A 20,567-nucleotide genomic window follows, 5' to 3' on the forward strand; every position below is an offset into this window, starting at 1 on the left:
TAAATCAGAGCAATAAATATACACCCTTTCTTTTCTACATCTGTAAACTGAGAAGCAGGTTTGAACACAGCGATGAAGTGAACACAAGCTCATGTCAGACCATTCGGTAATGTCTCGCATGTCATCGCTGCCCCGAGTGCCTGACTTTGATGGTGTAATGAGACATGACTTAAACAAAGTACTGTAACCTGTTAATCAATCATAATACTACCTTTGGCAATTATGCAAAACAGGGAAAACAAACATTTGATCAACTCTGGTTTATTAATGCATTTCAAGTCATTCAAAAGAAATTATGTTTTTGCACAATAACTTTGCAAATTAAGTAAAATTTTCAAAGTAAGCAGAACGGGAAACTGACCAACAAATGTAAATAAAAACAAAAAGACCAGCAAAGACACTGTATAAGACACAGGAGACATTAAAATCAGACAGTAGTATTGAATCTATAACATTTTGGATTATTCGTTTACACCATTTACACTTCAGTGCACATTTTCTCAACATCATAGCGACACACGTGGAACAGAAACAAATCCCAGAGTATTATACCCCAACACCCAGTATTGTCCACATCTTACCATGTCAATAAAATGGATAGGGATGATTCAGCAAAGAAGCTCTCACTCACACTCTCTCACACACACGCGCAAAGCTTTAAAATTTGCCAAAGATAATAAAAAACATTGTTTAAGCTCCGACCCAAGAAAAAGCACTACCAGTAGCACCAGAAAGACAAACTAAATCAGCAGAAGAAGCAACAGAGGATTGCATTTTTGTCCGTTCAGACACTTTGCTGCAGACATAAGTAACTAGTTTGTTATGAAAACAGAATATTCCATGTGCCCATTTAGGAGAAAACATTGAAGGCATTTCTCTGTGAAGTGGCGAACTTGTTTGCTGTTGAGCTGTGATACTCTGCATAGAATCTATCCGATCAATAACGCAACATCCTTACATCTTGCAAAGAACACAATGCTGAGCGGCAGCTGTGCTCCATACAACACATTTGCAAAGGTAAACAAAAGAAATAAGTCCGTCTTTGTTCCACCAAGTTGTTCCCTCCTAAAGTCATTTTAAGAAACTATAGATATACATATTGTTATTGTCTGTGAGTAACTGGTAGTATTCGGCCCTCTCATCCATCCGTCACTGACGTTGACCCAAGTAGGAGACGACTGAAAACTCAAGTTAAGCCAAATTAGAGCTGGGGAATATTAAAATATTATACAAAGTAAATAATAATTATCTAAAAAAATCTGAAACAAATTACTGAGTATAATATGAAAATTTGTTTTTGTAACATTTGATTTTCATGTGTTTCATGTTCATGTGTTCATGTGACAATAAATTTATATCCATCGATCGTTGCTTACATTTCCGATGATCACTGTCAAGCAGCTCACGCTTGGTTTCAGCCTTGGTAAAGAGCGCTGACACTAGTACACCAACTTCAGTAAACTTCTCGGAGTAGGCACGTTTAAATGCAATAACACAAACCAAGAGGTTGTAACAAGGGAAACAAAGTTCTTTGAGACAATCCCGATCACTAGGAAAAAAAAGGACAGAACAGCGGTGGATGGCTGACAAATAGTGATTGTTCGCCAACAGCAGCAACAAAGCAACAATAAAATTAGAAGCTCTAGTTTTCCTCAATTGATTCAATTCCTCCACATATACAAGTAATGTGAACTGCAAGTGGAATCAATAAACGCTAAATCACATTTAAACCAGAACGGTTCCTCATCTGGATACAGAGGCTGAGAGGATCCAACTGCTCTTGAGTGGTTTTAACAGAATTTGTCATTTCTTCCACAACAGCGAGTGTCTGAAATTCAAAAAGTGGACAGAACACAACGAGCAGGACAATGGCACCGTTCTTTTCTGTAATAACTTCTCACATACGCAGGCTTTGTTGTCCTCAGAGTTAAGTTTGAACACATTCTCTGTTTTGGTTGCAATAAAGACATACTCAGTAGTACAAAGACTACGTCTTTATGTAAACGCAGCTGCGAAACCATTTCATACATATACACATCCAGAATCCATCTCATATTAGAAGACACGATCATTTTTAATAAACGTATTTATCTAAATTATTTCCATAGAAGCTGTCCTCTACATCCCACAGCGTGACCCTTCTGTACAGGCTTCAGCCAGGAGGGACTCTACCCTGAAATACGCATGCAGTCATCTTTTCCACTCAATACACTTGTTTGCTGTTGTATTAATCCTGAGAAAGTGAATTAAAACAGTAAATAATAACTTTAAGAAAATCCATTTCATTTGAAACAGAAAAAGAAAACTACTGAAACACCTGTACAATTGCACACTGAAGGAATATTTATATATATGCTTTAGAAATGAAAAGCTTTTGATGGTGCTTTGATTAATAATCTAATTACATTGGCAAACAAAAAAAGAAGAGTTTTCTTCCAACTAATATCTCAATGCTCTTTTCGGTGGAAGTAAATACCGATGTGACTTGCAGTCCTGCCCTCGTGCTGATGGTGGCAGCACTTGGCAGAGAGGAAGAACAGGGAAAGGAAAAGGTGACACAGAGGAAGGACAGTGGAGGGCGACTCTAGTACAAAGCTGCCTCTCTTTCCTCCATTCTGGTTAAAAAAACAAAAACAAAAAAGCATTCAAATATTAAGACCACATAACAGAGATCAGTGAATTTCTCCTCCTGTCTTTCCTTGGAAAAAGGTATTATTTATTTCCTATAAAAGCTGAGTGAGTTTGCTAGGCCCAACAAAACACTTTGGGCTTTGTCCAGTGAAATCGATCCAGTTGCAAATTCTTTGAATTTTGCAATAGGTGGTAAAGGTAACTCTTTGGACTGAAGTGCTCATATTATAGGCACAAGGAAGAAACAAGGCAAAGAGCAGACCGGCGTCTCAGCGTCTCATCTGTCCCATTTGATAGTTCTCTCTGTGCTGACGTTGGTGGCGCTGGCCCTGTGCCTGTTGGTTTGCCTGTTGCTGCCTTTTCCTTCTCAGTGTACCTACAGGACATAAACATCTCGGTGAGGGTCAGAAAGAGGACAATGAAACCTGGAAATTATTGCTGCTCCTTTTTTACACCATCAGAAAGGTTCCCACAGCAGAAGACGAGGCAATAAACATAGCAACACCATGTAAGCTGCACTCATCCATGTATCTAAAGTGGGTGCATGTGAACATACATGTAAATATAAACACATATGATGTACTGTACCAGGCAGTGCCTTTGGCGGGGGCAGTTTGGGGTTGCTGCTGGGGGTGTGGACGCTGCAGATTTTGATGAAGCCAGCCATGAGCATAATGAGAGCAATGCCCATCAACAGCACTGCCCACCAGTGAGCCTGGATAACAGATAATATACATGAAAGGATATCTAAATACAGGAGAGAAACATCATAGAAATAGTTTCTAAATGCATTTGCGTCGTTGTGTTGACGGGTCTTTGTTGCACTTGCTGTGTCGTGGGGCACACTCACCACTATCCACTCTGCAATATTTTCATAGAGCTCTGCATTGAAGATGGCTTTCTTCAGCCTTGCCAGAGGCCCGTCGGCGTCCACCAGACGACACCTCATGAACACATCACAGTAGCCCTTAAAGTCATTGCAGGGCGAGCCGGGCTGCAGCGTTGTGGTCTTCTTGTTGAAGAACTGGGCCAATTTCTCTGAGCCTGTACTGCTGCAGGTGTTGGGATTCACTGAGGGCAGAGAAAGAGAGAGGAGAGGAGAGGAGAGGAGAGGAGAGGAGAGGAGAGGAGAGGAGAGGAGAGGAGAGGAGAGGAGAGGAGAGGAGAGGAGAGGAGAGGAGAGAGGAGGAGAGGAGAGGAGAGAGAGACAGGTTTTGGATCCTGACAATAACTCGGTTCTTTAGCCTGAAGATGACACAACTATTGTCATTGATGTCATCACGTCATTCGAGCTTGATTGAGTATTTTTGATCCATGAACTGTTTTGCAACCCGTCACTCACTTTTCTCCATGCAGCACACGTGGCACAGCTCGGCTGCCTCATCCTTGCCCTCTTCGCTGGCACAGGTGCATACCTCCAGACCATACTTCTCACAAATGGATCCAGAGCATACCTGTTCCAAACAAGTATGCAGGAAAAAAAAAAGCTTTCAAAAAGTTTACTTTAAATACAAGCTTACAAACTGCTCATTCCAGACACAAAAAGAAGGAGGTTCATCAATACTAACATACCCCATTGAGGCAGACTTGTGTTTCGGCATGGCAAGAGGTGAAGTTTGCCTTTGGTTCTGAGGTAGGACATTGAGCAGTAGCTCCATTACACGTGCCCTCTTGGGCGCACTCCGACTCCAGTCTGCATTCGTCATTCGTGCTCTTGTAAGTACACTCTCGTGTGCAACATGGGCCTTGGCTGGGGCTGCAGAACAAGAGTTAAGAATATATGCAGTCCAACAAATGCTATTAACAGCAATATTTGTGCTCAATGATTCTTTCCCAAATTACAGGACTGAACGAAAGCATGCTGATCACATCTGACCTGCAGATTTTGTTAGGTTGGAGCTTGCACTTTTTGCCCTCCCCTTCATTGGCGTTATAGCAGCAAGGGTCTTTACACTGATCACTGTAGCCGCAGTCGCACTCTTCTCCATCTTCCACTAGTCCATTACCACAGATAGGCTGGCCAGACTCTGTACACACAGACACAACAGCATGAAGACAGAATCTCTCTCGCACACACTCGGCAAAGAAACGGTTATGTTTGTAAGAGAGAATTTACCAACAAAACAGTCATTTCTCTTCTTCGTCAGAACGGCGCTAATATTGCGGATGCTGCAGGTGGAGAACTTGTTGTTGTTGAGCTTGTCCCCTGATGTGGCTCTTGCGTACATGATGTAGTTGCCCCGCTCCTTTTTGTCCTGCAACTTAGACTCTCCAGGGGTGCATTCGATCCCAGAGTCATGCTGTAAAACAGTAGGCAAGTAAAGGACAGAGGGCAGAGACTTAAGACAGAGATGCATATAATATGTTGCACATCTTGAAAAAAGAAAGAAGTGTATGAGTGAAGGCCAGTGTTTTAAATCATGGTACTTACAGGAGAGCCAAAGTTGTGCCCAACCTCATGAGCAAAAGTAATGTGGGACACCTTGGGAGGGACATGGGAGGCGTAGTTCTGCACAGTGATGATACCAGTGTTCAGAGACTTTCTCTTCCCATCAGAGTACAGTTTGCTCTTCTCACAGATGCCCCCAGAGCTTCCTGTGGAAAGAGAAGAACGAGAATTACCGCCTCGTGGTTGCATGCCTCCACCAACCGGTCAAGTTGAAGTTTACATCCGTATGACATTTGTGTAAGATTTTCATAATTAGCGTATGAATTTTTTTGACCACCAAATTTGAAGAAATTGGCACATACGAACAGAAGAAGGGACAGACAACCTGACAACATAATAATAAAAACATACGAGAGCAGAATGAATTATGATACTGTTTAAATACTTGACAAGATTTCATGGAGAATGTTATTTGCATTTTAACATAAAAATTGGGTAAATTCACTGTTGCAGAATAATGTTACACAATCATCAAATGGGCTCAATCGGCCTCCATTAACAACATGGCTGTTGCAGTGAGCTAGGTAAGAGTTAGGTGATCATTTGAATCCTGCAGCCAGGTACAATAGCACATTTAACACCAACACAAGTATGCGCACACACAAGCACACAGACACAAACACACACACAATGAGGAAGAGGAACCACTAGAAGATCATGGCATATGCCACAGATCAACAGAGAACATAGATTTTAAATTGGCACTCTTATGGCATTATTAGCATTATATTTTTTACTCATGAGGTATTCATTTCCTTGTTTTGGCCATCATTTGTGTTAGTTACATCAACATATTTCAAATAGACATTCTGAAATAACTAGACAACCTTTAATCAAGTGAAACATAACTATTCATGTAGAGGTTGTACACCTACAACACTGGATAGCCACATCCATAAACGACCAAAATATAATCCAAAGAAGTGAAAAGTAACTCAAGTCACTACACCAATGACTTAAAAAGTAAAAGTCAGAACCTGCTATGCCTGTTTATAACTGCCCAATGCATTACCTCAAGGCATCTTGATTCAACATGTACGATGATCTACTGTACTATCCACACAGTTACCAAAGTACCACGATAAACATAACTGAGCATGCACATGTATAAATGGACATAAAAAGATATGTAATGAAGGGAAGTAAGATACATGTTGTGAAAAATATAGATATATTTTATCTAAACACACCAACTGAGAAAGAATTGATCATTGAAGCAAAATAAATGACACAATTGAAGCTTTCATACAAAATATATGAGACAGAATACGCCGACAGACGGGTGGTAGTGGAAGAGTTCTTAATGTCACTATAAAAATAATAATACAAGGAAGGGAGAATAAAAAAAAAGAACGAAGACTAAGACTTGGTGTCTTTGTTTTTGTCAGTGCTGTGGATGATATTCATTTCCTTAATTATCACAGTTCTAATATTTAGGACGGATATTGTTTGAGGGGGGCTTTGGTAAAGGGTTGGTTTCATTTTGTCAGGAGGGGGTTTGAAATGGCTGCATGCATCTCTATGTTGAATAATTGTTTGAATAATCTTTTGTTTTTACGTTTCTATTTTTTGAGTCATTTATTTAGAATATATATATATATATATATATATATATATATATATAGACATATTTGTGACAAAATGAATCAGATATGTGATGAATCTGATGCTATTTCTGTACTTTTTATTAATTATCAAAAATAAAAATGCCCCAAAAAAAGACCATCTCGAAAAAAACAATGAAAATCACTTGCAGTCACAATTAACAGTAAGCATGTCGGCATTGCAGTCGTTCTTCCCATAATCCATAAACCCAGACATAAAGAGGCAACTTCAGCTCCTAACCGCACAGAAACAAAGACGAGAGACCAAAGCACTTAAAGCAATAAACACAATGTGTCCATTATGTGTAAGTGTACACAAGTAAGGCTGCACATTATATGTTTACCGCACGTGTGTGTGTGTGTGCGTGTGCAGCTCCTCCACTGAAGCAACAAAACAGCTGCTCACACCAAATAAGACAGACTTTAGTTGTGCTCGTCCAGCATCCCTGATGGCCGTTCATTTTAGCCTCCCTGTGTTCAAATGATCCCCCCCACAGCTCACTGCAGCCCATTGTACTCTCCATCTCTGATCCTCAATCGATTCTTTCAGCTAACAGCAGTGCCAATTTGCCCGTATTGATTGTCTGTGTTTGTTGCTGTATTCTTCAAGTTGAGATGGTGGTATCTAAACGTATTCAAAGAAATAGGAAGGAGAAGCCACCAGGAGTGTAATCTTTATGAACAGATATATGCATATGAAAGCAAAATCTGGAGGCAACAGGACAGGATTTTGGAATCAGTTATTCATCTGCATTAACATGCTGTGTAAACGAGCAACTTGTGAAACAACCAGGTTGTAGACGTCGTCTCTTAACTCAAACTCCATTCTTGCGTCTCAAGTTGCTAATCGGACCATAAACAATGACCGGAGCATGGTAGAGGAAGCCTTGGCCCAGATATCGGTTATTTGTATACCAGCTGGCCACAGAATTATGGGCAACTACCCTCAGAGGCTAAGTTGTCGTCCGACTGATAACCAATGGGGTCTAAGATGGCCATAACTATCCTTCATACCTCTAGAAAAGTAGAAAGACGAAACAAGACAACTTCGGTGAGTTTTTAAAATTCTTTAAGATATTGCACAAACCTAGTGGGAAAAACAAATGATGAATCACATGTCACACTGTGGGGACTTGCCTTCATTTTGGGGATAAAATCCACATCCAAACTCATCTCAATTTAACAAAATAATAGATGAAAAATGTATCCAGCAAAAGATCAGAGCAAATTGGAAGAATGCTGTTCAACTGGATGACCTGGAGTAAGTCGCTGTGTTAGAAAGCATCCATCCATCTTAAATGTCTCTCAGCAACACAGGAAGTAATTACCAGGATTGTGTGTGTGTGTGTGTGTGTGCGTACCAACCTGAAGGAGCCCCAACCCAAGCCAAGCCAAGCACCCCATCATCAAAGTCCCTGTCAGAGAAGACATAGGCGAGGCAGTAGTCATCGTGGTTCTGCTCAGAGTTAAGCTCCAAAAACTTCTCCACTCCGATGTTGGAAAAGCGAAAAGGATTGGTTGTGTCTGTTACAGAAGTGGTGGTGTTTATCTGAAAATAGGAGAGTTGAACAATTACACAAGAGGAGCGAGGGAGGAGAGAGACCCCAAAACTTACAGAACCTGCAAAGCCACTCATATTAGCAGCTTGATTCCCTTCAGGCCAGTTGTTATATAAACTGAATCTGCAGCGGTACGGAGATTCAACTCACCCTGATCCTTTTAACCATGAAGCTGATGTTTCGAAGGCCCAGGAAGTCAGTGGCTTGGTAAATGGAGTCAATAGCCTTTACGTGGCTGGATATCTGTGGAGAAAGTGATCAATTCGATTTGTAGGAAGCCAAAAAAGCAACATATGATAGCTCGCTATGTTATGTTTGCTGCACTGAAGACACTACGCTTTGTCACATTCCCAGGGCTGCCATTTCTTCAAACATGTCTTTTAAGTGATCATTTGATTTCACAGACATGCGATTGAGTTTACAGGTGCCAGCCAAAGAGCCTCCAGACTTAAGTCATGTGTACACACTGTGTGCATACCTGGGCAATGACAGCCTCTCTTGTGACATAGTATTTGAAGAAGAGGTGGTCAGTTTGGATGAAGAGCTGGCAAGTGTTTTTCTCTTTCGCCGCTGCCCTCTTTCTCCTCAGAATAACAGGACCATGGGTGCTCTCCTCCTCCCTCGACACGCTGTTCACATCCTGTACCAAAAAACAACAACAACGGGATCAAAACGGAAGGAAGACATAGCGGGGACACATATTTAAAAAGTTGAAAAAGAAAGAATAAGAAAGACACGCATATCCAGTGTCTGATAGGAAGAGTGTTGGATCAAATAAATATCTTGCAGAATTAGAAGAGGTAGATTTGCACACCAAGTAGCTCCTGTTGGAGTGATGTGTAACGTTTTGAGCACCAGGCCGAGGAAGCCTGAGAAACAGCCTGGTGCTCAAAACATTACACAGCAATAAAAAAGTATTGAAATATGTTTGCAAGGCTTTAACATTTCAAACATAATCAGCTGTTAGGATTGAAAGTGTGTACACCTGTGCTAAAATATACACACATGCCCATACTGTGGGTGTAAGGTAGTTTGTATGTGAGATAAGATATTTTTAATCCCACGAGCCTTGCTCATCTGTAAGATTAATTATGAGCCGGAAGGAAGGGGGAGGGGCTTTGTTGTGATGCTGGCACTTACTTTCACTGGGTCTTCTACTGCAGTTGCCTGGTAGTTCCTCATCCTCTCCAACACCGAGTGGTCAGCGCAGCCGCCCTCTGAGCCATACTTATGAGGATAATCTGGCAGATAGGGAGGATATAAGAGGATGGTTGTGAAGGGCTTACACTGCCATCACGGATCTCTTTCGAACCACGTGTGGTGGGCTGGCGAAGGTGAATCAAGTTGAGTTGGGTGTTAAGAATAGCTGCATTTAAAAAAAAAAATTTAAAAACGGGGCTTCAAACAACGTCTGTGTACAGTGAATAGAATTTCCAGTTTTTTGGTTGAAGCAGTTCTGATGCCAAACAACGCTATTATATAACACTAATAGACTGCTTCGGGAATTCTCACAGTATTTTCACAATCACAATCGCCGATGTGTTTCTATCTAGAATGCACACCGTGTACTAAATTAATGCATTTTTCTGTTTTCATAGAAACAAGACACACTTCTACAACATACGAGTCCGTGCCCCACTACAGCATGGTTGATCGAATGTGAAAATATGACATACTGAAAGTAAAAAAAAGAGCACGATAAGTGCATTTTGTTCTCCAACCACACCGTGTCTGTCTGAAATCTACTTGTTACTTCCAGACATTTTCAAAGTTGACTGGCAGTGTCCTATCAGCTGCAGCCTCCTGAGCAGTTATCAGTTGGTTGTAGTCGGACAATAGCAATGGATGTATTTCTGCAGTGCCATGCTCGAATACTGCATTTAAAAATCTTCAGCAAACACATTCCTACACAAAAAAAATACTCCTGTTAAACTTGTGCTGTAACATATCTAAAGGCAAGGAAGTCACAATATTCTCTGGACATGAAGTACCTCTCGACCACATCGTGTCTTTCAGTAACGCGAGTGCAATGTCAAATACTTACTGATGTCGTCCTCGTGATAGATGACGGAGTGGAATGGCACGTTCTGGTTCTTTAGGTACCTCTCGGAGGGTTCCACGTAGTATGTTCCTTGGTGAGTTTTAATGAAGCCCTCAAAGCGCCCGTCCACCACAGAGCCATGGGTCAGTGTTCCCTTTTCACCTGAAGCACAAAAGAGGATGAGGATGAGCAGAGGCAGACAAAACAGTCTGTGTCTGTAAAGAAGCTTGACGATCTAAGTAATATACGTCTACCGTATATATATCCAATACACAATGGAACTGATCGAAATACTCAAGCAGTTTAAGAAAAGATATCTGGTCAGCATACAATTTGACAAAAAAGACAAGAGGTATTTGCATGGAGTATGACAACTCTTGCATTGTTTGCATTTTAAAGAATGTCTGTGGTTACAGTGACATTTAATGACTGAACTGGCACAACTTTTGTGATAAATAAAGGGAATGGTGCAGAAAGTGTATCGGCAATTTGTGTGGTTAATTAGAATCTGTAGCATTCCCAAATGTTGGAACAATTCAAACGATACAAAGCAGGATGATGCCGCTCAAGCTGCCGCATTCTGATCGCCAGCATTCGTGAAACATCTCACGTGAAATCTCAACGTGTGGTCAAAAACGAAATGTGTAGATTCCCACAGCTATATCTTCAAACTCAAGCTATTTCTTAGCTGATAAGGATGCTTATTGTGAGGGCGCCTTCCTGAATAAGAGAAGTATAACTCTCTCTGTTTCTTGGTACCCTTTCTCTTTGTTTCACAAACACTCATCACAACAGGACGAACAGACTTGTTTTCTCTCTTGTTCATTTGAACTCGGCTGGAGACGGGCAGCAGGAAGACGTCCAGGACGGGAGGGGATTAAGAGCGGAAGGAGGAACTGGATGAAAGGTAAAAGCACGTCCTGTGTGTGTGGTTTTGTGATGTGATAACAACCTCTAAGCTTTTCACTCATACACTATTCAATTATGCTCAGGTAAAATGTTGGACATCAAACTCAAGTCACTAAAGGGAATATAAGGGATAATATAGGGATAATACAATGAAAACGATGGTACAGGCTTTCAATTGAATTGAAAATAAAAGCAACTTTTGAAACATTTGCATTGAAGAAACTGTGCTTCTGCCAAGGATGTGGTGTGTGAAAACAGCTGGACTTACCAAAGATCTCCCCACTGTAAATATGAGATGTATCAATGGGTGTCTCCTCCCCCGATACCTCAATGATGAGATCTGGAGAGAATAGAGTTGTATCTCTCTTCATCCGCAAGTTAAAATGTCTGAAGAGAAGAACAGGAGAAAACGTGTAACTGGCATAGCAATTAAAAACCAAATGCAAAGTTGTACTTTGACACACTGACATGTGGGGTCACACGATACACACCCTCAACCCTGGTACTGTTTATACCAAAGTACAGAGGATGACACACTCTGGAAAGATGTGATGGAATACACAGAATTGAGCAGAAAAAGCAGCATCATTTACACATTTTCTACTGAGCTTCACAATGTTGCTGTGCTGGTTGTTGCTCACTGAGTTAGAAGAAGAGTTCTGTCATGAGGAAAGCACATGGACATTTGTGCATTTTTTTAAATAATCCTCTCGTGAACATAAAACCATGATGTCAAAGAAAAAAAGCATCACATGAGGTGCACATGAGCCACGAGCTTCCCAGAACCCTGAGGCAATGTAGGGAGCATTTCAGAGGCACATTCTTCATCAGCACTCTCACAAGTAATCACAAGGATTGGTCTCAAGCTGGGAGCTTCTCAAAAATGACTCAAATGATGTTCACATTGCTACCTCATACTGAGCCCTTTATGGATTCTACCCTTTTTACTTTCTTCCATTTTGCAAAAAGACAAAAAAACATTATAGGGAAAATGTAGATTAACTGTTGACCGTCTAATCATTTTTTTTTTTTTTTAAATCGCCTGTCCTTTCATAGGCAGGTAATTAGCCACATATAACCCGTGATTAGCATTGGCAGACAGGTTTACATCTTTAAGGAATCAAACGAGTGCAGTCACTGCCTCTGTTTTTAAATCATTTATGTATTGTATAAGTCCATCTCCAATAACACTGGATCCTACATTAGCACAAAACAAATAAACATTTAGTTTGAAGCCCCATGTCTGGTTTAAGAAAGCTGCAGAAATGACGATTTTTGCAGGCCAACCTCAGTTAGCATCGCACTGGTTCTCTGGACAGCCTCTGGCTGGGAGAACAGCTGCAGCGGCTTTGCCTGGCTATGGTGGGTAAAGCTGTGCTGTGGATATGGCTATTGTAGCTAGTGTAACAACACTCATAAATGAAAGTATCACAGCCACAATCATAACAGCCAAAGCACACCACAATCACAATAGCATACCATCAGCCAGAGCCACATCATCCCATGGCTATGGTCATAATCACAGCAAGCTACTACACAATACATAATACTAAATCATAATGCAGCCCAGCCTCTCTCTATGGATCAGAGGGAATACAAAACCTATTTATGCATAAGACACAATTTCAGGGAAAACAATGATGCACAAAGAAATCACTGAACAGTTAAAAAGGACCCCAAACGGTTAATGGTTTTACAAACTGAAAAAGAAAACAAGAGGAAATCACAGCATCATGTTCCAGACATGAAAGACCTGCAGACAAATAACCATGGTTGCAACAGACAGGAAGAGGAAAGGGGGTGGATGAAGCCAGTGCTACTCATCACACAGAAGCAGCTGACTGACAAATTATTCAGACATATCCCAAATGCTGAACATACTGACTCAAGCATCTGACAGTCATACACTTTGCTCAGAAAGCAGGCCGGCCGAAAGAAATGGAGTGCCGTCAAGCCATGTCTACAGTGATGGCGTGCCTACAAAGAGGCTAATATACATACATTTAAAACTGTATTTTATCCATTAACAATCAACTACACCTCACAACGTATAACTATACATCCATGTTGGTGCTTTTGGTCCGTTAACTACACAATCACTGAACTTTCACCACTAAAGTAAGCACACAAGTTTACCCTGATTTGAATTGGCTCGGTCTGAATAGCTATGAACTATGATTACAATTAGAGAGCAGATAAGAAGTTAAATGTGTGATTACTCCCTGTGCGAATGATAATTTAACTTCAGAATCATTAAGGGTATTGCGTAGCCTGCTACGTGAGCCTGGGCCTCCAAACACTACTGAGCTTCTCTTATTGCAAATCATTAATATCTTGAGGGGAAAATGAATTTCACAAATCACAAATATTCCTGGAAGCTTTCCAGGAATATTTGTCCTGGACACTGGACACTAAACTGAACTGTGTTACTTCCCCCAGCATTGTGTTATAGCCAATACTACTTGTTTGGCACCTCTCTTGGTAAAGAGACAGCAATCTGCCCTGCCTTGTTCCATCACCTGATCCAGCTACAAATATGAGCGGGCATACACAAGAAAGCACTTCTCTTGTTACAGCAACCCTCTATAGTGCCACACAGTCCTGCCTTGGGTTTTCCCTGAGGGGAGGGTGTGTGTCCGTGTTTGCACATGCTGCACACGCACTGCTAAACGTGATGAATACATTGAGATACTTGCTTTATCACCACTGGCTCTTAAAGCCAACTTTATCACCATCATGGAAAACACAAATGCAAATGTGCAATATATGATGTCAGTCAACACAACAAACGACAGCCTTAACACCAGAGTTACATCAAAATCTCTCTGCGACATTATAAAACAATACAAATGTAATACCATAAGCATCATACAGGTGATATTTGTTTCAAGACTTTGATATCGGCTTGCTTAAGCTTGTGCAAGGGTCTATGCTATTGTGCTGCAGATAACTGGACCATTTATAACTGGAGCCAGTAATGTGACGCTAAACCTTGTTTCCTTCCTTGTGGACATCAATAAATATTCAAAATATTTGTCATGAATGTCAAGCCAGAGGGACTATTACCTGCTCATAAATCTCTCATCATCTAGTCTTTTCCTGTTCAGTAAACCCGGGTGGAGTACACTATATTGAAATGATAAAGCATCCATGAGAGTTTGTTCAGAGCACATAAATATACTGCAGGTCCAGTCAGCCAAGCTTCTGAAACTGCATCACACTGCAAACCAGCTCCAATTCAACTCCCTCTACGAAACAGTGTTCATGTCCTCTTTTGACACGACAGGATTACGCTGTGGCTACCTCACCGATACAGGCAGCACCAGCTGTTTCTCCCGGGCCAGCAAAGACAGGAAAGAGCACAAGAACACAGGAAAGGGATCGCTTCGACGGGGCCTTGATAACCCACAACAAACCTGGCTTGGTAAAGAGGACCGCAGGGGGAGCTTGCTGAAAAAAACAGTGCTGCTGAGGTTAATTATTAATATAACAATATTAAAAAAAGGGAAAGCAGACAGATGAGAGTGCGATAGAAAGGGACAGATGGAAAGAGTCTCACAAAGACATCAGCTAGGTCACAGTGAACATATTAAACTATAACTTCTTCATATTCTTGTCCTACTGGACGCCATTCATTTCCAGATGCTTCACTCACACACACACACACACACACACACACACACACACACACACACACACACACACACACACACACACACACACACACACACACACACACACACACACACACACACACACACACACACACACACACACACACACACACACACACACACACACACACCGCTGTCACTTTGTACCAAGTGATAAGAACTCAGCTGATACAAATCTGAGAACATTTCAACAGTGTTATTGCCTACAATAATCTGTTTCCAACACAGGGATGGCACCACTCTACTGGGACTACTTGGCATTGAAAGTGGCTCATCTCCAATTACATGTCATTTAAAACAGAATTTGACGACAGCTTGCAATAATGTGGTTCGTCTTGTTTCTTTCACAGATTTAAATAAATAACCACAATGTGGCCACAGGTAGCCTGAGAGAAGCCTGCACCACAGAGACGGGTATCTTTCATACCTGGTACAAAAGCCATCAACACGAGATCAATGATGATCCCTCAAACAGGGTTAATTGAACTCTCACGCATGTTTTGTCTAATTTAAAGAAAACAGCAGGTGCTTTCTCCACATGGGGACTTTAAAGATCTGGTTTTCAGTTTTGATGCAACTGCTCAGTATTATGTTGACGTTTATTTTGTCTTTCAATGACCAGATGGTTCAATAAGGTATAATAAGGTGTAACCAAATTCCTGTTTTTTTTAAGTCATATGTAGGTTAACACAGGGCCAGCGGCACAACGGAATGTTTCTGACGTCATATATAACATGACATGTCACATGTAATGGCACTGGGGGAACTGAACAAACATTTCCATTACACATTTGAAAGCATTGCCTTACAAGTTTTATTACAAATGAAGATATATAATATGATGGCACGGTAAGTAAACATAATAAGCCACGCCCAGCACAGGTCAAGGTAAAAATTATGAGATAAATGTCAAAAAGAAAAGACATGAAATTATTATTATTTGTATTAAATGAAAGGTACTTAATATTGTTCTTCTAAATGTTCTTGAGTAAAACACTTGTATTTGTAAGTCCATTCAACAAAATTCTCCCACAAAATAAAGCAGCATATGTATGAGGTTAAGTTGAAGATAGAAGGGGAGCATGAATATGTGAGGAAGACAGTGTGTGTGTGTGCGTGTGTGTGTGCTTGTAATTTAACTGACCTTCCGTGTGCATGGAAGTCCAGGTGCACAGTCTTGTCTTGAGGAGAGAGCGCCCTCTTGGCTCTCTGGTGACTGTTGTGCAGGACTTCTGTGTCATATGATAAACCCTCATAATGGCGAATATATTTGTCCAAGGGGTTCCCAAACTGACCTGAAAGAGAGTTCAGAAGCTCATCAACGTTTCACAACAAACATTTGCTGCAAGAGTAACATTTTTGCTTGATTATTTTACTGTAATTAGTCTGAGTATTCATCCACCTTATATAGAATTTGACTGACACAGTAGACAGATATTGGAGCTTGCAACGCGTTTGTTTTCACAAAACAAATGAAAGAAAATCTTAAAATAATCACTTCCTGTTTTGATATTTTTTGGTGAATCTTGTTTATAACTAATGGACTAACAAAACAGCGCTAACGCATTTTGTTCATCAGACACGCAATCAGCACTTGGATTGGAATTATGCAACCACAACATCACGGGAACGTCTGCAAAAAGATCCACAATTGCAAATCTCTTTTGAGCACACAGGCTCACGTGATTCTGTTCTATTTGAGTTTCCCTGTGAACCATGACAGGGAGCCAGCATGTTCAATATCAGGACCCTGAAGCTGAAGCAGTTAAATGTAATTCAGCCATCATTAATCGTATTATTTACCTGTGCCTTGTCACCGTGTCTTTCATGCGAAAGGGGGTTGGTAAAACAGGGATGATTCTGTATCATAGTGGCCGGCTATCGTTGGAGCTGTCAGTCACCAGACGTGCTTAACAGGCTTATTCAGCTTATTGATGTGACCCCAGAGAGGTAATCCTGCCAGCTTTCATACTGACCATTTCTTTGTTCTTTGCACAAAGACAAAGAGAGTCAGTTTAAAGTGCAAATGAGGAGCACATGATGCACATCAGGTGACTGAGGTTCTGTTTCAGTACGACTGTAATGTCATTGTGCGAGAACAGGGACTGAACTGGCTGCAGGCTATTTAAATGCTAATCTACATTCCTAAGGCTACTAACTATCAGACTCATGTTTTGGGTCATAAATGCTCTATTAGCTCTATTTAACCTCTTCATTGACCATTTTTGTCTTTTTTAAGGGGGACTAGGCCTCATTAGGGGGAGATAGCAGATCTGCAGTGTATGCTCATAGAGGTGGTGTCATATCTATCATCTAAAGCCTAAAGATGAATTTGAGATGCAACTCAGCACTGGGTGTGATGTTTTTCTCAATCTGGAATAAACATTTTGTTTTGTTTAGGCATTGATCTTTATGATGGAAGCAAAAAGTGATTAACATCACCATATTGAGCTCATTGAATCCACAAGAGTATATAAGTCTGCTACAGCCTCTGACAGAGAATATAGTCGGCCGACACCGCCAGCGTACGCAAGGAGTAGAAGAGGTTAACATGCTGGTACGGAAAGCTGAGCTCAAGCTTTTGTAGTGAAAGAAAAATACACATTATTAAGAGACTCCCTCAGGCCAAAAGGGATATGGTGCACCACACTGCCTGTATTTAAACACTATTTTGTTCATTACAGTCGGGCTTCCATGTAGTGCGAGTCACACCTCCCCGAGCAGGGAGTGGCTGTAACGGGCTAGCAGCAACTTGTCCATGAATGCAGCATGAAAATATTCCAACCATCATTTCTAGCAATTTTTCAACAACGAAAATAAAGACAGCCAATGAGACTGAACCAACAAGCAGCCTGGAAACCAACAAGAGGGGTTGTGGGGTGAGAGAACGACGCTGTAATTAATCAGGAAATATGTTGACTATGTACAAAAACAAACACTGCCAGCTCAGATTGCCCAGATCTGCCTTCTCAGTAGGACGTGACAACTCCATTAATATGTAATAATGTGACAGCACAAGGGTGATTTATGAACAGACGGTCAGACAGATCTATCTTATAGGATTAGAGGGATAAGTGAGATGAGGTTGTCGTTTCTTTCTGTAATAATGTCATTATTTTATGAATTTATATTTTATCATTTACAATTGCAACATAACTAAAAAATATACATTTTGAAAAATACTTAATCATTTGACATTTAAATGCATTTAATTTGGCAATTGTTTCTAACAAGATGACATTATATATATATATATATATATATATATATATATATATATATATATATATATATATATATATATATATATATATATATATATATATATATATATATATATATATATATGGTAAATTATATTTAATCTGTTTAGTTGCAATCTATTTCATTGCTTTAAAGTGTTGTTAAATTAATCCCGTTTGAATTGATTTCTGTGACACTCACCCCTCTTTCTTAGGCACCTTTTGTTATTACTGTTCTGAAAACAATACACTGCATGATGACTTGAAGGAACAATCTTATTTCATTTTGGGCCTAAATAGATTACCTCAATAAGAGGTAATAGCTGACAGCAACAAAAGCTGAGAAAACAACTGGCAGTCACTTTCACTGTAACGGCTATGTCATCGTGATGTCAGTGTAATCTGTTTCAGCCTCAAGAGCCTCAAGAGCAATTCTTGACAGAGAGGAAACTGCTGACAGGAACAGAGGAGGTGCTAACAGCATGCATCACAACTGACCTGAGCCGCACATTAACATGCATGCTGGGTGATGGCAGGCAGGCTAACACGACACATCAGAGACCCCATAGCTCAGGGCAACTCAAATATCTCCATCTCCTCAACTTGTGTATCATCAAGTACTGGTAAAATAACAGCAAGAGGGTTGTTTGTAACCTGCAGGCATCAACTCTGAACAAGATTTGTCATTACAAAAGCCAACACTTAATGACTCCAGAAATTATTCTCTGCTACGTACCCTCACTGTAAGCAAGTAACAGCAGCTGTGTCAAAAGTGAGACAACCTGGTTTATCTGAAACACTGACTTCCTCAGAAAATTTCACAATCTACATTTAACCACACAGAATTCCCATCATGTCTGTCATATTTCATACATTTTAGGGCAGTATGTTTTTTACCAGCATGAAGCAAATGGCCAGCTATTTGCAGCAATTTAGGTTTGGATCAGGATATCTTTTGTCCCACCTTTCCTTATCCCTTGAGCATAATGTTTCTCTCATTGTTTTCATCTACTTGGCCCCATGATTTCTGTTTGGTCAACGAATGGAAGGATGTATGATGAAACAAAAAGGAGAAAAGGGAAGGCTTTCTTACCTAAATTACATACTTCAACTAGCACTGCTGCAGAAGAACTTGCTATAATTGCGAATATACCAGTCAGAATGTAAAAATTATGTTGTGGCCCTCTATCATATAGTAAAGGTTTTAAAACACACACAGTTAATGTATATGACCAGAGAAAAAGATAAGCACCATGAACCATATCTGATACACGCTATGAATTTAGGCTTTTGTAAACACAAGTCAAAGAATTATATTCTTTGTAATGTGTGCTCCAGTCCACAACATTTGGAGTTTAAGTACAAATGCTCCAACAATAGAAACAGCATTTTCCTAGAATACAAAGTTAACATGTAAGTTTAATGTGTTCCTTTTGATGTTTTGAGAGACACTAACCCTCAGGTTACTGACTAACTACTGAAATTACAACAAGCTTTTGTAGATAAAACAGTCCTCAAAGAGATGATTTGGGACACTGATGAAATAGTATGATACTGTAGTCCTTCGAGAATGCCTTAAGAACCCCAACCCCACAGTTTGTTACTCATCCCTGGTAAGAACAACAACATTATATCAAGCTAATTTGAACACCCGTGGACCAACTAACGTAAACTCTCAGTTTTGGTCATTAAATGTCAATAGTGAAATTAATAGAGCTAGCTAGTTTACTGAGTTGCTTGTTAGATGCAACGTTAATCATTATAAGCAAGGGACCAGCTCAGACTAACGTACTGGCAACTTGTATATATTTTCCAGCGCAGCTAAACTTAATGGTAAACTAGCATTAGTTGTTTTTAAATGATTCTAAAGCCAGTAAACATGTCAGTAACTTAAGAGTGTGCTATTATTTCCTCGCCATTTGAACTGTTCGTAGACGTTAGCACTGTCATGTTAGTTTACCCCCCACAGGAACTGTCAATAAACAGGCTGCTTTACTGTGAGAGTTCTCCCCCTATGCTACTGTTAAACGTAACGGGCGTGGTGGTTAACCTGGCCTGGGAACGCACTCTATAACGAGTAAACAGCAGTTAGCAGTTACATACAGCCATTTGCCATTAACGTTAGCCAGCTAGCTAGCGAGTTAGATAGCCCGGAGTACAAGTGCCTGATCCGATTAGCGCTAGCTCCACTGACGACCACTGAACACTTTCCTTTCCGCGTGAATCAATGGAACACTTACCTGTGATGTCTCGTAGGCAGCAAAAAAGGAGAATCAGTTTAACACATATCATATCGAAATCCCCCTGAACGCCCAGTAAACTAGCTAAAGCGACACACCGACACCGCTGATTGCTCCTTGTTTCGCTTTCTTTCACTTAAAGGTATAGTCGCCCTTCCTCGTTAGCGAGATCACATCACAAACATCGGGACGTCAGACGGATAGACCGACATCCTCCT

At 40.5% G+C, this 20,567-nt stretch overlaps 1 protein-coding gene across 1 annotated transcript; it reads right to left on the minus strand.

The window, feature by feature from the left end:
- Positions 1–245: 245 nt before the first annotated feature.
- Positions 246–20,552, minus strand: adam10a (ADAM metallopeptidase domain 10a). Its single transcript, XM_079285402.1, has 16 exons — positions 20,350–20,552; positions 16,012–16,162; positions 11,462–11,580; positions 10,288–10,446; positions 9,384–9,484; positions 8,722–8,883; positions 8,394–8,486; positions 8,050–8,233; positions 5,063–5,226; positions 4,748–4,931; positions 4,508–4,658; positions 4,204–4,387; positions 3,974–4,085; positions 3,482–3,702; positions 3,220–3,346; positions 246–3,007 (listed from the first exon to the last, which is right to left on the minus strand). The coding sequence occupies exons 1-16, from the start codon at positions 20,399–20,401 to the stop codon at positions 2,901–2,903; spliced, it is 2,271 nt and encodes a 756-aa protein (XP_079141528.1). The 5' UTR covers positions 20,402–20,552; the 3' UTR covers positions 246–2,900.
- Between the last annotated feature and the right edge of the window lie 15 nt (positions 20,553–20,567).

Source organism: Melanostigma gelatinosum, assembly GCF_949748355.1.
Source record: "Melanostigma gelatinosum genome assembly, chromosome: 2".
Lineage (NCBI taxonomy): Eukaryota > Metazoa > Chordata > Actinopteri > Perciformes > Zoarcidae > Melanostigma > Melanostigma gelatinosum.

What these genes read in the sequence shown, in the direction of transcription:
- adam10a (XM_079285402.1), bottom strand. Translation starts at nt 20,401, where the DNA reads ATGATATGTGTTAAACTGATTCTCCTTTTTTGCTGCCTACGAGACATC. An exon ending in TTACAGTGGGGAGATCTTTG is followed by an intron (nt 10,447 to 11,461) that starts GTAAGTCCAGCT and finishes TTTGTGCTTCAG; the next exon opens with GTGAAAAGGGAACACTGACC. An exon ending in TTGGGTTGGGGCTCCTTCAG is followed by an intron (nt 5,227 to 8,049) that starts GTTGGTACGCAC and finishes CTCTTTCCACAG; the next exon opens with GAAGCTCTGGGGGCATCTGT.